Source organism: Trematomus bernacchii, unplaced genomic scaffold, assembly GCF_902827165.1.
Source record: "Trematomus bernacchii unplaced genomic scaffold, fTreBer1.1, whole genome shotgun sequence".
In the NCBI taxonomy this organism is placed as follows: Eukaryota; Metazoa; Chordata; class Actinopteri; order Perciformes; family Nototheniidae; genus Trematomus; species Trematomus bernacchii.
Window position 1 is genome coordinate 2,634,462 of NW_022987720.1, and position 16,475 is coordinate 2,650,936.

The window sequence follows — 16,475 nt, forward strand, 5'->3', positions numbered from 1 at the left end:
CATTATCACTCTCGGTTTCTTACATCCTGCCTCTTTCAGGAGTGGCAGACCCCCTCTCACCACAGTGTGTGATTGGTGAAATGCTGTGGGAAGCAGCTGCCATTACTTCAAAGGGGGGGCCAGGCTGTGGAGAGCCAGATCCACGGTGGAGAGGATAAAAGGGTAAAGGGAACAGTTTAGCTCCGTAAGCTGGCACTGAGCCTTTCTGAAGCACAGTAAACAGACCTGTTTAAACCTTCTTCAGTGAACATGCTGCTACTTCTGCTGCCTGTCAATTACTGCTGTCCACTTCACTTTACTTCAGAAGCACCAACATCAAAGAACAGCGCATACAAACCTCTCTGTATCTATATATATTCACATCCACTGTTTATCTATATCTATCAGGGGGGGCTCTGCCTGTGTTTTGCAGCGCTCCCTTGTGAATGACTGGACACCTACTGGCCGCTCTTTAGCCCCTCCCGTCTCAGTAATCTCTCCTCCTCATTGGATGCTCTCAGGACAGCCCTCCCAAAACAGACCAATGGCAGCTGCTCCATATGCTGTGACCACTCCCCCCTGCTCTTAAAGAGCCCCCATGACTTCAATGGAGACTCAATCCCCTCACTGACTTCCTCAGCCTGAGTCGCTCTCTCCACTGCTGCTCTCCATCCATCTGTGTCTGCCTTTTATTCTCTCTTTCTCTCTCCATCACTCCCCTGACCTTCCTTCTTTCTTCTCTTCTCTACACTTATTTCCTCTCTTCATCTCTTCCTCAGTGTTTTCCTGCTCTCTATAACCTCACTACTCTTCCTCTCTACTCACGTACTCCTGAGTGCAGCACCTGTGCAGACTGGAGTTTGTCGGGCCGAAGCAGAAGGCTTTTTTTTTTATTTGTGTGAGTCGAAGAGGGGAGGGAGGGGAGACAACACCCAGGAACACCTGACCAACATTTCATCAAGATATGTGGAGACTTAGGAACTGATCTCCTCCTCCAGCTTTTCTGTAGGTGTGTGTTTATCTGTTTTTTAATTGCAACACCTGGAATGCTTAACCTGGACTGATGGATGTTTCCGAACTGTGCATCCCTGACGCTCTCTGCTACCACAACCAGTAGGTGCCTCTTTTTATCCCACTTCCTATCCCCTGTTTCATCTTTATTGTTGTTTCCATTTCACAGGACAGAATTTAATTCACTTCTTTCTCTCTATTTGTATCAAAAAGGAGAGAATAAATATCAGGATAACATGGGTTTAAATCATTAGTGAAACTGATAAAGTAAACTATTTAAAAACCAGAGTTCTGTATTATCTCAGCGCCTCATGTACGGGACAGCAGAGCTCAGAGTCAGTGAGGCTGCGGTAGTGAAGCCCGCGGGGAGTCCGGCTCGGACCCCTGCCCTACAGCTGTCCAGCTCTGCATCAGGATCCAGGGTTTAACCTCAGCTGCAGGGGAGAGCCAGAGGCAGATTAATGCGGGCGATATCCAGGCGATATCCTCTGGAAGCAGCCGGTGTACCAGGGAAAGAAAACTGTGACTGTACTGTCGCCCAGTCTGAGAGAGAGTGTGTCTTCCTGAGAGACGGATAAGAGTGTATCTATTGAGGCAAAAAGACAGCGTGGATCACTTTTCTGTTTGTGATTTATAACTTAACTTAATTTGACCATTTATGATAAGAGGAATTTCCTTTTATGTAAATACAATGTTTGTAACTATATCTAAATATCAGTTCTCAGCTTAACTCAAAGCTCAAATGGCCCCAGCTCTCTGTCGTTGCTGAACTCTTCATGCCTGGAAAGACGCTCTTCTTTCGAGCAAATCTGACCTGATGGTGAGACCCACTCGGATCCTCTTAATGTTAAGCTGTAGATGGGATTGGAGAGGTTTAACTTGCTTAGCACTTTGTACAGGACTGTGATTAGGATTATTTCAAACTCCTCACAAGACTTTCTACGAATTAAAAAATAGAAGAGAATTCTGTAGTGTTAAACAAACACCTTTGAAAGTGAAATAACATCAGCCTGTAATTGTTGAACAGTATCCATTATTTTTAAAAGTTTTGCATTCAAATGTAAGTCATGTTGCACACGAAATGGAAAGTAATAAAGTGTAGGATTGACAATTCAAACTCTTCAACAGTGAAGATGGTTTGCACTATACAGTACAAAATGTAAAGTGCATTATAGGAAGACCATAAGTTTAATTTATTAATACAATCAAATTCATTTCACTAATTTCTCTGTGGACATACCGAGTGTAATGTTTAACCCCAAATGAGTTTGTCAGGTGTTTTGTTATATCAACTAGAAGTAACAGATGTAGGTTTCATTTATTTTAATGTGTTTAAATATATATATTAGTTTTGTTTTTAAAGCCTTTGACATTCACTATTGTAATTCCTTTGCATATTGCAGTAGCGCTGGCAAAAGAAACACTACCCCTGAGCTTTTCTTTTTTGCTAAATCATCAGTTTTCAGAATCTGTACAATTGCATTTAGTTCACAGCCATTCAAATAAACAAGAACTTATGTTTTTGATTACACATAAAAACATTTTAGACTGAAATTTGAATTATAAAAAAGACAATGAAATATAACGCTTAAAGTGACCCTGGGCCAGGTGTGTGTGTGTGTATGTGTGTGAATGTGTGTGAATGTGAGTGCTGCTGTGTTTGTAGGAATGTATGTCTCTGTGCATCTACACGTATGCATTTTGTCTGAATATGTGAATATTTTAAAGCTTTCAGATTTCCTCCTCTGAAAACGGCAGGATCGTTTGTTCACAATTTATTAATCAGTCACGAATACTGACATTCTACAAACTCTGCTCTCTATGAAAACTGAATTTCTCCTGCAACTAATGCATTTTCTAGATATTCTAAAAGTTACTTCTATGTTGCCATGTTGGTTAGATTATTTTGAAGAGTGAAACATATTAAAGCATTTAAATAAAAGAGCATTTCTATAAACTGAAGGAATCATCCCTATTCAAGTAGCAGAGACTCAATAAAGTTCAATATGTGATACAGATTCTAAACATGTCTCTACCTAAGTATTGATAACCTTACTGTCCAACTTTCAGACTAATTGTCGCTTAATTATTTGCAGACAGTAAATCTGCGTTTGGTATGACATAAAGCTGTGCTTAGTAAGGTCTGTCTTCGGGCAATGCTATTAATAATTTGGCCTGACGACCGAGCTCCTGGCCAGAGGTGAGAGGTCCAACGTCTGTTGAGTCTAACTCTCACGACATGTCTCTGCAAACAGGCTCTAACTAACCAACTAATGTTAACTTATCAGGCATCTCACATTAGAGAAATATTTAATAAGCATAAATATAAGCGGCCATATATTTGTATTAATAGTTTTCACCGTTTTCAAGGATTACATTATAATAAAAAATGCAAACAAATATTTCACAAACTAAATATATTGTTAAGAAGACCATATTGTTGTTTCTTGAAAAATAATTGCAAATTTGTATGTAACTAAAATGTAAATAACATTTAGCTTCACAGTCAATTACTAAAGTCCACAAAACTGAGTAAAATACTCCCACTCATTATTCCCATCTACACTCTTTCAGGCAGATGACATGATTTGGGGATTTGGTGAGAGAAAACATTATTAGTTTGATATAATAAATAGCTGTTTTAATGGCACATATGCCTATTCATAAACACATGATATAATATTTAATATGAAACGCATTATTTTACTATTATTTAACACATTTCTGATTGTAAAAGGTAAACCTCTGTGATTAGCTGTGGTTTGAGTAGGATTAGCCGTGGCATTGTTCACACTTAAAGTGTTTCTGTTCAGTTTGCTCTAATAAATCAAATCCATTTCTCCCTCTCGTTCCACCTGCTGTCCCCATAGTTGCCCTTCAGAAGCAAACCAACAGGAATGCATAAGCACAAGCGGTCATATGTATGCACGCGCACGCGCACACACACACACACACACACACACACACACACACACACAGCAGGATACAATCATAGCGACACATACACATACGGATGAGACCAAAGAATCACACACTGACCTGGGATCTAATTTTAGCGGTGCCATATTGAAAACACCTGACTGTGTCTGTTAAGAGGAACACATCTTATCCTGCGTTGCATCTGGATTTATTACACTAGTTATGCACATGGTCATGTTGCGTTTATAATTTAACGGTTGCATCAATCAGTGTCATTAATATCAACAGAAAAAAAGATTAAAAGTGACCAATGATTTGTCTTTTCAAAACATGACAACACAATTTCTTCTTCATAAAGAAGAGATAACATGTTAAATATTATGATATGTAATATTTAACAGACTTCTTTATGTATCTATGCGTCATATTAAACATTAAAAAAAGAACATAAATAAAAGAGAAATGTTTGTCCTTATTAAATAGATCCTTAGCAGTTTAAGTACATTTTCTGAATATGATTTCGGACATGTAGTGTACTATTTCTTATTGTGTTGCGCCAAGGTTGAGAGTTTTAACTGGGAAATTGTATTAAAAGCATTTAAGTATACATCAGAAATAGTCAACAAAAAAAATATTAATTGATACTTTGCAACTTGTGAGGGCCAGTGTATTACTCTATAGCTTTATCACTCTAGTGAGTGGACTCTTTTGGCTGTTCCCTGCACTTTTTCTGCAACACATGGAAACAGCCGTCACTGGACTTTGAGTAAGACGTCCAAGGTTGTTTTTCAGTACCAAAATTAAAACCTCTCTTTGACTTTTACTGGTGAATGGAGGGAGCAGGTGGGGCTGTGTTGTGTGTGAGGAAAAATGCTTTGCCCCTCCAAATATTCTTTACCACGATCTTTGAGTTTCCATGAAGAAGTCCAGGAGAAATGACCAGAGATAAAAACAATACAAAAGTGTTTTAGCCGGGCGTGTGTATTAATGGCTGCTGCATACGAGCCCAGCTCTGTGTGACTGCATGACAGGAGAAATAACTTCATTACATGTCATGACCCCCCTCTTGATATAGATATATCCTTTAGGCAGCCTGTCAAGGACTCTGAATACATCAGGATGTAGATGGCCCTTTTTTTTTGCAGCCGCTATTCAATCAAAACATGAAAGTGGCTCTCGTGTCCTCAGGCTAAAGGCAAGCAGCAGCAGAGAGGACTTCTTAGAGTGAGTTTGTTTTATTGATGAAATGAAATTAACACACACACACACACACACCCAGAAGAAGAAGCAGTGCGTCTAATCATGGAGTGTGGGTCAGCCAGCATGTTTAATTTAATGGGCCTCATTGTAGCTTCACGAGGTCTCACATTGTGAACTTAATTCCTCTTCACCACGTTAATTTGCATTGTGTCAATTGACCGGAGCGCTTACTGTATCAGCTTGAGTCTCACTTGAAATTCAGCCCGTGCTCTAATACCATTAGGCAAATGCAAAGTTGTGTCATTTACACATTTGGAAAAAAAAAGAGAGGGGGAGAGAGAGAGAGAGAGAGAGAGAGAGAAAAGCCAATTTGCGCCGGACAAGACTCGCTTGTGATTATCAGTGGATGTTATTACTGTGGAGAAGCAGACGTTTGAAGGTTATGTTTCTGGGCAGTAATTGAAATGCAAAATAACATTAGGATCGATGGCCATCTCTGTTTATTTATGAAATCAATATCGTAACTGTCCCTCATGAGTCCCCCTCTGATTCTCAATGACGGCTTAAGTCTCTGCTCGTTTATTCTTTCTCCCCCACAACCTCCTTCTTCTGTCTCTTTTTAAAAGGCAGTTAGGGGTGTGTTTGACTTTGCAGGGAGAGCAATTTCCTGGAGGTGGTGGACGTGTATGTAGATGGGGGTTGATACTCCAGGTAAGGAGACATCATCCATGTGGGAAATCTATGCAATCTCTCTTCGTGGCAGTGACATTGAAGAGGCCATATGCTGAAAGTTCTGTGTACGAGTGAGAGTGAGTGTGTGTCTGAGTGTGTATGTGAGTGTGTGTGTGTGTGTGTGTCACAGAGAGAGAGAAACAAAGCATATCTGCCATGCAGTACAAACATCGTAACTAAAGATTGTTTAGATAGAAGTAAAAATGGTCTAATACAATTTTCAAACATTTTATTAAGAGCGATGAGATTTTGTTTCCAAACTCGCAACACACATCTGTTGTAAATAAATCCACTTTCTTTTTCTCTTTCTGCCAGTGGTCTTTGTCAGCCATGGTGCTTGATCAGATAGCTAAGTAAGTGCGTAAAAAACAATTGTTACCACAAAAGAATTCGCAACAAACTCATTTTAGCATTAAATTAGAGCTGACGCTATTAGAATGTTCGTCAATAATATATTTAAAGCAATGATGTCTGGCATTCACTGGTTCTGGCATCTCTTTGTGTTATATCTTCTTAATTTTCTATAATAATAAATGTGTTATATTTGAGTTTCAGACAAAACAAGCCTTATTAAAACAAACCCATTGTCTCTGAGAACTTGTGACATTTGATTATTTCTGTCAAAATAATTGTACTTATTATTCAGTGATGAGTGGTATTTGATTTACCCGCCTTGAACGCATATTAAAAAATAATATACATTCAGCCTTACAAAACAATTAAGCATAAATAAACTACAATATATGCTAAAGACACAACCGTTCACAAAGGGGCGAGATATTAAGACAAATAAAAAAAGGAGAACTTGATATGTATGGACGCAACAAATCAAACATGCACAGCTTGCAGATTTTAATAAACATGGCTGTTGGGGGTGTAACAACTAACCCTAAATGAATGCTTTAAAAATATATCTTGACAAATGTCTTTGCTCTATAAACTGACATTATTTGCAGCGGCGCATAAATGCATTTACATTTTAGAGCGCACACGTTTTTTGATGACCTTCATTTGTGCCAGCGCTATCACGCACATGTTGTTGTTACTACTTAACACTTGGGCGACACGCTACCCCATTTTCCCGCTCCCATGACCATTCATTTCCCAGACACCCCGGCTGCGGACTAACAGTGTAATCTATGTGTCAGGCAGGAAGGGGCACTCAGTTTAAAGCTGATAGAGTTTGCCCCAAACAAGGACAGCCTATCATAGAAAGATTAATGAACTAATTTCATGCATGGCTCCTTGCCTCTGTCCTTCTGCGCTTCCATGTTCGACTGTGTGTTCAGCACCGTGATTTACGCTGTGTTCGCTGCTACAAGCTTAACCCCAAGCTTAACAATAATATTTCCCCTCTGTGGGAAAATACATAGTAAAATATGGAGAGTCACAGTTTTAACCCTTCACTAGTCCAGCCAAGGATAGCATGAGGTCATTGTGGAGAATTGCTCTGAATATCATTTTTCTTTGACTGCCTGTAAAATTTAATAGCGCAGAAATTCAGTAGGCTGGAAAAAATATTTCATGGTTTAAAGAAGAGGTGGATGGATTTATGTAGGGAAGAAGGGGATCTGTAACACTGCCAGCACAAAGAGGCATGCCAAAATACACACACACATTCTGATAACATTGAGATTTTAAACAGCTCTGATGGGACATTTTCACACCCACACTTTGAGTCTTAAGTCAAATTAATAAAAACAACTGGGCACTGATTTGTGCGTGTTCAGACAGAGTCTCAGTCATATTAAACACTATGGACAGCTTTCTAGTTTTTACAGTCGTGTCCAGACGTTTTGACTTTCAGTGTGGTGGACAGACAGAACCTGTGTCTGGCGGCCATTGTGGGTCCGTCTGGGCCTCTAACAGCAGAGCAGAGGAGGCAGGTGACCTTCACGTCTGTCTGATGAGTCCTGCTTGTCTGCTCAGTTTGTACAATTTTTCTGCGCGGCGGAGCAAACACTACCCCATCAGATATTAGGTGCAATGCGTGTTTGGGTGAGAGTGTGTGTGTGAGTTGCCAAGAGAGCGGGGCGGGTTGAGGAGAGCCAGGCTGCGCTTAGGAAACTCTGTCTCGCTTTATAATAAGAGGAAAAAAAACAAATTATGAAACTATGAAGCTATTTCTGTCTGCACGGATTGGTGGTTTGTGCCATTATTTCATTTCGACAGATTTGAAAGGACCCATTAGAAATTTCCATTAAACCTAACAAAAAAACATCTCCCCAGCGTTACTGTGTGCTAAGTGGGGAATGAACTACTTTTTACATATGCCACAATGTACTATTCCATAGGGAATCCCCCTATCGGGCTGCGATGATGTATTAACTGTTACCATGCCGCGCTCTCCAATTCCCTCAGATGGGAGAACATATACCTTCCAATTGACTATAGGTGCATGCTGATTGCTTACAAGATTTAACGGTAGCCCTGTGAATCTTTTATAAACCGCAATAGCCTCAGAATGAAGACTAACATAATATTGTATCGCTCCATCTCGCACTATGTTAACAGTCCTGACTGATTAAAAATGCATAAGGAATGTCTGGGACCCGTAAGAGGAGGGTTTATTTTTTCATGCCTCATCTGGAACAGGAAGGAAGCAGAGGATCGATAGATCTGATCTGGGCCCAGGGGTGGAGGCTATCTCCTCCTCCTCCCTCCAGCCGCTACCCGCTCGCAGTTAAAAGAGAGGTTTCATGTTGTCAGGGCCTGATGACTTCATGGCTTTTTATAAACACTTGTGCAAAGAGGCAACAATTGGGAAAATGCATTCCATACAAAGACACATTTGCCGCCCTGGCAGCACAAAGGCGACAACTTCAGAGGAATCTGGTGAGCATTAGCTTCCTGTTAGTTTCAGACATTCTTAACATGGCTTTTCAATGTTTTCACCCAATGTTTACAACTCTCAAGCATGTAGGGCTCAAGTTGTGTGAAGTCAGCACCGGCTCTGACGGACAGAGCCAGCAGTTCTTAAACACATCCAGGCCTCATGTCACGCTTTGTTTAAGAGGTCGAGGCTACTGTAGTAGCAATGGTGCTTCAAGTACAAAAACATACAGAGGCTATACCGCCTTGAAGAAAAATCATAGTCTGACAAAAACAACAGTAGCAATTTCTGTTATTCATTGTGTCCTGAGCCCAGTGCCCATGTTTATAAGACAACATTTGTCAGATAGTACCTTACTTCTTACACAAGTTTACATGGAAACTAGGAGCGCAGACCTCTGCCAACACCATGTCCTATCCTTCAATGTTATTCAAAGTAAAGAATAATTTGTGTATCCGACCCGTGATTTTAGATTCTCCTCAAAATCTTTTATTTTAAGGCTCATATTACACAAAAAGCTGGCAAGTAGTTTTTCCGTAATCTTGCTGACAATCAAACCAAACTGAAAACCAAAACCCTTTTTCCGAGGTTACTAAACTATTGTCCTCTTTCAGTTCTACAAATAAAATCGGCAATGAAAAAATACACCTCAAGTTTCAGAGCAATACATGCAGCGTTGCAAAAAGACTGCAGGATCCTTTTGTTTTTGATCATATTTGGTAATTATCAGGCAACAGTTGCTCTTTGTCTGTGATTTGTACAGAAGTATATACGTAAAATGTTCTATTAACTGCCTTTTCCCAAATGTTATAATGAAATGTGGGATCGGGGAACTCAATCCCAGGTCAGAGCCTCTCCAACCTCTCACTTAAGTCCACCGTAACCCGGCACCGTCCTTTGGCAAACTAACCGGGACTATTGATTGGGTCATATATTACCCATGATCCTCCATATGCTGAGTGTAACACCTCTCTCTGTCCATTAACAGCCTTCTGAGGTTTCATTCATTCATTTACTTCTGGCAGCCGACCAATTGTGGGCATTGTTTTCAAGATGTATGGGGCATCTGTTGACATGGTCATTAGTTACCATTTTGCCTGAGAGAAATAAGCTGCTGTAGTATATCACTTGGCATTCCAACACATAAATGGTTGTGTCTGTAACACAATCTATCAAACTCAGACAGACCGGCGTGCTCCATCACAGCTGACGAATCTCTCAGTGAATGATCAGGTGATGATGGACGAAGGCGACTTGTTAGTGGTGATAATGTACATTTACTTTAATATAAGATTCATTGTGGCGCTAGAAAATCTGTGCTTATTCATGTGGAGTAAACAGGCTCCATCTCCATATCGCTGATGTTGGTTAACTTAATTGAAACATAATGGGATCATACAGAATTTGATATTTCAAATAATGTTTGATATCATCCAATAACTGTTTGGCCAATTCCTGAATTTGCATCCCAGTTTTGACAAAATTCTCTGTTTATTTAGTTACCAAAACTGACCACAGCTATCGTCTTGTGTGTTTCATCCAGGTTGTTAAACAGAATGCCCTCTGAGGACAGACACCTATCATCCAGCTGTGGGTCTTACGTCAAAACCGAGCCATCCAGTCCTTCCTCCTCGCTCGTAGACACCGGCAGTCACCACAGTCCCAGCGGAAACTCCGACGCCAGCGGCGGCTACATAAACGGCAGACACACGCACGCCCTCGACTCTCCGCCAATGTTCAACCCAGGCATGCTGGGAGGTGGCGCCGCCTGCCTACGCCGCTACGAGGAGTGCGCCGGCGTGGTGGACGACTCGCCGATCAAGTGCGAGTACATGCTCAATACCATCCCCAAGAGGCTGTGCCTGGTGTGTGGTGACATTGGCTCGGGGTACCACTACGGGGTGGCCTCCTGTGAAGCCTGCAAAGCCTTCTTCAAAAGGACGATACAAGGTATTTCCCACTTCTTCTTCTACTGGCTGACCTGGGCTCTTTAATGTCTGTACGCTCCCAGTTTAACCTTAGAATAAGCAGTTTTCTGTAATTTCCCAGGTGGTTGAATATTCTGCAAGAAAGTGTTTGCGTTTTAACCCAGGTATACTATAACACCTGTGTGCTATTTTTCGCAATAGTTCTTCATATTAGCTTTATCACAACAGTTGGGATTCAGCAGAGAACATATTGACCCGATGAATCTATTGTTATGTGTTCCACATGTTCCTCTCAGTGCTGCTATCCAACCGTCTGCTCTTATGGGACTAATACGAGGTAGTGATTATGAGAGCCTGCAGCAGGCATTAGGCCCAGACTGTAAATCTGCTCGGGGTTGTGATGTTTTGATGCGTTTGCATGTGAAACGTACGTCTGGCATCGACTCTGCCATGTGTGGGAGCTGATCCAGAATAATCACTTGGACAGAGATAATATTCTGCAAACTGAGAGGCAGATTTAGATTTGAGTTGTATCTGCAGGATTTGTTGTCTATTGACATCGAGCTGGACAGGAGGTTAGTGAGGCCACATCAAGAGGTCAAGGTATTCTTTTCAAACCCTTCTAAATTACTTAAGCAAAAGGAAAAAAATGGTTTGCGTCCCTTTTCAATTTTATTTGTGATTTGCAACAATCTTTATAGTGAATTTCTGCCGACCCAAGGAAAGCAATGTAGCATAGCTTGTTACTTTACTCTCTGTGATAACGTTTCGTGTCACACTTGTCCTTCAGATATCTTCCTGTTTCTTCTATTACGCTAAACGACTGACTGTTATATACAAATGTTGGTGATAAGACAAGATGTGTGACCAGTCGAACTGATTAGCAATCACTTAGAAAAGTTGGAGGCGACAAAAACGCTTTTTATTATTTTATTATATGTTTATAAAGGGTTGACAAACAGACTTTTATCAAACATATTGGTAGGACAAACTCATATGAATATTTAAAAAGACAGATAAAACACATATATTGTTCTGACCCTAACTCTGGCAGTTTAGCCTTAACTGGTTGAATGTGTCTGGAGAGCAACACAGTGGAGGACTGTAGATAGTGTGTGTGCGTGCCTTTGTGTCTTCTTGCAACGATCCCCCCCTCTTCTTCTTCTTCTTCTTCCCGCTCTCCTTCGTGGAGGACAGGCCCATAATGAACCTAATCTGTCCGTCCTTCGTCCTGAGCCGCGGGAGTTTCAGTCAATAACAATCAGTGTTGGGTGACTGTAATTAAGAGCCAGGCATTTCATTGGGAGAAAGTCGAGGAAAGTGGGTGGGGGGTGTGGATCTGTTCTTTGCCCCCGGGCCCCTCCAGCCCACACCCAAAGGGGAGGAGATGGGGGGGGGGGGGCAATTAGAAGCGCAGGCACGTGTTATCGGGAGCAATAACAGAGGAAGGGGAGAGGGGAGAGAGGCGCTGCCGAGAAGTCCTCCAAATAAAAGGCAGAGGGACAAGGGACAGGGGACGTGGTCATTCACTGAAAGCAGGAGCCTCTTTAATGGAATGGTAATCAGGACGGGGGGTCCCGGCCCCGGTAAAGGAGGAGGACAAGGAGAGGTCCAGCCTGAGTGGAGATGAGTGCGTGGATAATAGCATGGCATAATAATATATCAAAATTTAGAGGGAAAATAAGAGAGGTTAAGGAAGGATATTAGAGTGGCTGAAATGTCCTTTGAGAAATAAAGGTGGACACAAGACCTGATTAACTAAGAGGGTATGCCGACAGTGAGCTTTTAGAGGTAGGCAATTTGAGACTATTGTGGATCCCTAATGCAAAGCCCCCCCCCCCCCCCCCTCTCATACACACATAATCATGAACACACACAGGTTATTTTTTGATCCATTTAGGTATAAAATGTTTCCTTTAATAATGGACACTACCTTTTTCTGTCCCATTGTGTAAAACTCTATATAGTAGATGCCTGTAACACTCAGTGGACATGAAGTAAACTTCTGTATATATTCAAGAAGGACTGATTTTAAATTGTTAAATCAGCACTATTTAATAGTTCATTAACATTGAGGTTTCAGATATTGATTGATGGACATCACTTAGCACACGAAAGTCACGTTTTTTGTTGCTAAAACCAAAGAAAATACATTAGTTACACCCTAATTCTCTTTAAACTAACCCTATACAGTACTTACTCTACAGGGATTATCATAGTACTGTTTTGCAGTACATGACATTCACTTATTTAGTATACGAGAAATACTATCTTGTCTTTTACTGATATTTTTTAGGCATACTTTTGATTGTAACTCATTTAAATTCTGTCACTCAAACCTGATAAGAATTAGTCGTAGTACAACATTTAAAACATATAATTTAAACCACAACTTTTAGTACTAAATTGTGAAATATTCAAATTGTTGTATTCTCACCACACAAACAGTTTAATACGGCAATAAGCATACATGCTGTGTAAATGTAGTTTATAGTGTATAATTATACACAGCACTGCACTGTACCCTCTCTATATCTATACTGTATTTTCCCTGTGCCTACGCCTCTCAGTCTAAAAGGCTTTACCCTGAACCAGCCTCTGCCAACGGGCTGGCACGCTGCCCCGGGCCCCTCACTGTGCATGTGACCCTGCTGGCACTCTCGATGCCAGGGATCCTGACAAATGTTGGCACCTTCTCCTTGACCAACCGGGGAGTGTGTGTGAGTCAGTGTGTGTGTGTGTGAGGGGCAGCTCTGGCAGACTTGCAGCAGATAACACCTGGTTTGCTGTTTTTAGGTACCATTAATACATCTCTGGGTTTAGGGGACATTGTTTAAACACTCAATCAAGGGATTTGGATACTTGGGAAAGAGGATTTGTCATTGGATTCTTGAGGTCACGTTCACTTTTTAGTTGGGTGCGTAATGATCCCGAAAAAAATTGTTAACCGGAACCTGGTGAGAAAAGCAGGCAGCGGTTACATGGCAGCAGGTTCAATATGTCTGCGTTTCTGCCTTTTTTTTGGGCCTGAGTGATTAAATTGCATGGGAAATATTTCCATAGTGAGACAACAAACGTCGAGACAGACTTGAATAATACATCGAGCTTTGCTACATGATATGGGAGCCTTAGATTGGCGAGTCTAACAGCATCTCTTTGCTGGAGAGCATTATGCAGAAGCTGCGTCCATCTCTTAGCCCTTGTGTTGTGGAGGGAGGGCAGCTTTCCCATCATCCTTTGGGTGAAGAGGGATGGGCTGCAAGGGGTCGTGGTGAGCGTTGCGGAGAGGACGCTCTGCATTAATGAAGCTAATTTATCTGAGAATCAAAATGGGGGTGGGACTCCGGGGCGGGGAGGTGCTTTTTACATGTCCCATCAAAATGCCACTAAACCCTCCTCTCCCTCAGGAGTGTCACATGAGGTCACCTTGGGACAGGTGTGTGTGTGTGTGTGTGTGTGTGTGTGTGTGTGTGTGTGTGTGTGTGTGTGTGTGTGTGTGTGTGTGTGTGTGTGGTGTGTGTGTGTGTGTGTGTGTGGTGTGTGTGTGTGTGTGTGTGTGTGTGTGTGTGTGTGTGTGTGTGTGTGTGTGTGTGTGTGTGTGTGTGTGTGTGTGTGTGTGTGTGTGTGTGTGTGTGTGTGTGTGTGTGTGTGTGTGTGTGTGTGTGTGTGTGTGTGTGTGTGTGTGTGTGTGTGTGTGTGTGTGTGTGTGTGTGTGTGTGTGTGTGTGTGTGTGTGTGTGTGTGTGTGTGTGTGTGTGTGTGTGTGTGTGTGTGTGTGTGTGTGTTGGGTCTTGATTTTCTATGTAATCATTCTAAAAATGTATCCTTACTGCTGATGTGCATGTGTTCTGCTCACATTAAGTAACTAAATGTTTTTTTGTATTTTCTTACAGGGAATATTGAGTACAGCTGTCCGGCCACCAACGAATGTGAGATCACCAAAAGGAGACGCAAGTCGTGCCAGGCCTGCCGCTTCATGAAATGTCTTAAAGTTGGCATGTTGAAAGAGGGTGAGTAAAGATATTATTACCTGGTCATTTTGTTTGTTTCTTTGTTTTCTTCACAAGAGATATGGGGCCAAAATAATTAGTTTAATAATGTGTATACAATAATGCACTCTGCAACCTAAAATGTCAAAACATTGAAAAAATCATCGAGTTCCAGCTTTAAAAAAAAAAAGTGAATTATCTTCGCTTTTCTCTTTGTAATATCATATAATTTAAACAACCAGTTTTAACAATTCACTGTGGGTATTAGGTATTTTCTACCATTTTGCGAATTGTTAAAATTAATGAATGAATAACTCAAATAATTGTAAGCCGCAGCCCTGTTGAGACTTAAGCCTTAAATACTTAAAGGTAGGGTAGGTAAGTTTGAGAAACCGGCTCGAGTGCGCTAGAATTTGAAAATACACAACCGGAAAAAATCTGCCACTTCCTTACAGAGCCCCTCCTCCAACACACACGAACGCGCACATGACCAATGAGGGCACGAGATAAGTTTGTGCACAGATGGAAGGCTGACAGGCAGGTAGGCCATCCAGTTATTTTAGCCGGGCCGGCTAAAATGATTGGTCGTGCTTTTTACAGTACTACGGCTTCCACAGATGAAATTTTTTTATGGATTTTTTGTCAAAGCACTTAAGATATTCATTGCTATCGGGATGTTAAGAGCATTCCATGGAATATAACAAAAAGTGTATCTCGAGCCGGTTTCTCAAACTTACCTACCCTACCTTTAATACAAAATAATAATGACTGAAAGTAGCACCTAAAAGGCAAAGAATATTGTTTTCAAGAAGACATTTTAATAACCAATCTTTAGATTTCTATGTTTTAATAATAATTCACTTCCTTTTATGGAACAAAAAATAACATTTGTGAATTTGGAGAAAAAATACATTTAGATGCTGTGAAGATTTCATGACCAAGCTTTATAGAAGTGTGTTTTGTGGCTTATAAAGAGTTTATAAATAAATATTTGAACCTAAAAGCTAACAATCAAAGGCATATTGGTGGGTTGATTCTGTGGATTGGAATGACAGCTTTAGGACTGAATATCAACATTTTGGTCAGACCGTTGTCCCGTCCCAGTGAATCTGAAACCCCCCACAGTCTCACAGGGGTCTAAAATAAGAGTCAGTGATCAGATAAGAAAGATGGCCGCGGCCTCGGGGAGACACCAGTGACATCACCCACAACTCACCTTTCCTCACACCGCAGAGCCTGGCTGTGTTTAATTCCGACGGGTTGAGAAAGCTGCTGAGTTGGATGTTCTTACCGGGACTGAGAAGTGTAACAGTACTCTTGAAAAGCACAGGCTGTTCCCCAAAGACTTCCCTCTCCCCTGGGCTCTGGGTATCTCTCCGCCTCACCCTCTCTCTCCCTCTCTGTCTGTCTGCCTCCCTTCCCCTCTCTTGCCTGGCGTATTGATCCACTAAATGCTTTCCGAACATCCCAGCTCACTTCCTGCATGTGTTGTTTCTCCTCCAGAGAGAGACCTTTGGGAGTACAGAGGGGAAATCTAGCCGATAGATTTTTCTTTTTTTCTCCAAGAAGAGAGGTTTTTTAGTCTGTTTGTTTTTTGCATATGTGTGTTTAGCTAGAAGGGCTATTCTACACTGATGCATAGAGTCTAGCTGTAGTTTCTTTTGAGAGTATAATACCTGGTGCTGAATTGAGACTTCCCGGTACACCTTTTTAGACAGAGTTTTATGGAGGTAATTCTTAAAAATGCAGATGAAAATGCAACCCCTTTTTATTTAGGATTTGTCTTCCAACAAATATATTAAAAATAAGCTTTCACAGACGGTCAACAATTTTGTACAAATTAATTGTTTTGCTTTGTTAGAAACACCAGAGACAGAATAGTTGG

General features: G+C 41.2%; 1 protein-coding gene across 1 annotated transcript in view; it reads left to right on the forward strand.

The window, feature by feature from the left end:
- The first annotated feature begins 1,042 nt into the window (after positions 1–1,042).
- The window catches only part of esrrgb (estrogen-related receptor gamma b), a 32,601-nt gene continuing 17,168 nt past the window's right edge, over positions 1,043–16,475 (forward strand). The window contains exons 1-3 of the mRNA XM_034144020.1: positions 1,043–1,092; positions 10,218–10,624; positions 14,495–14,611. Of these exons, the coding sequence (XP_033999911.1) occupies positions 1,043–1,092; positions 10,218–10,624; positions 14,495–14,611 (574 nt within the window). The remainder of the gene's footprint in view (positions 1,093–10,217; positions 10,625–14,494; positions 14,612–16,475) is intronic.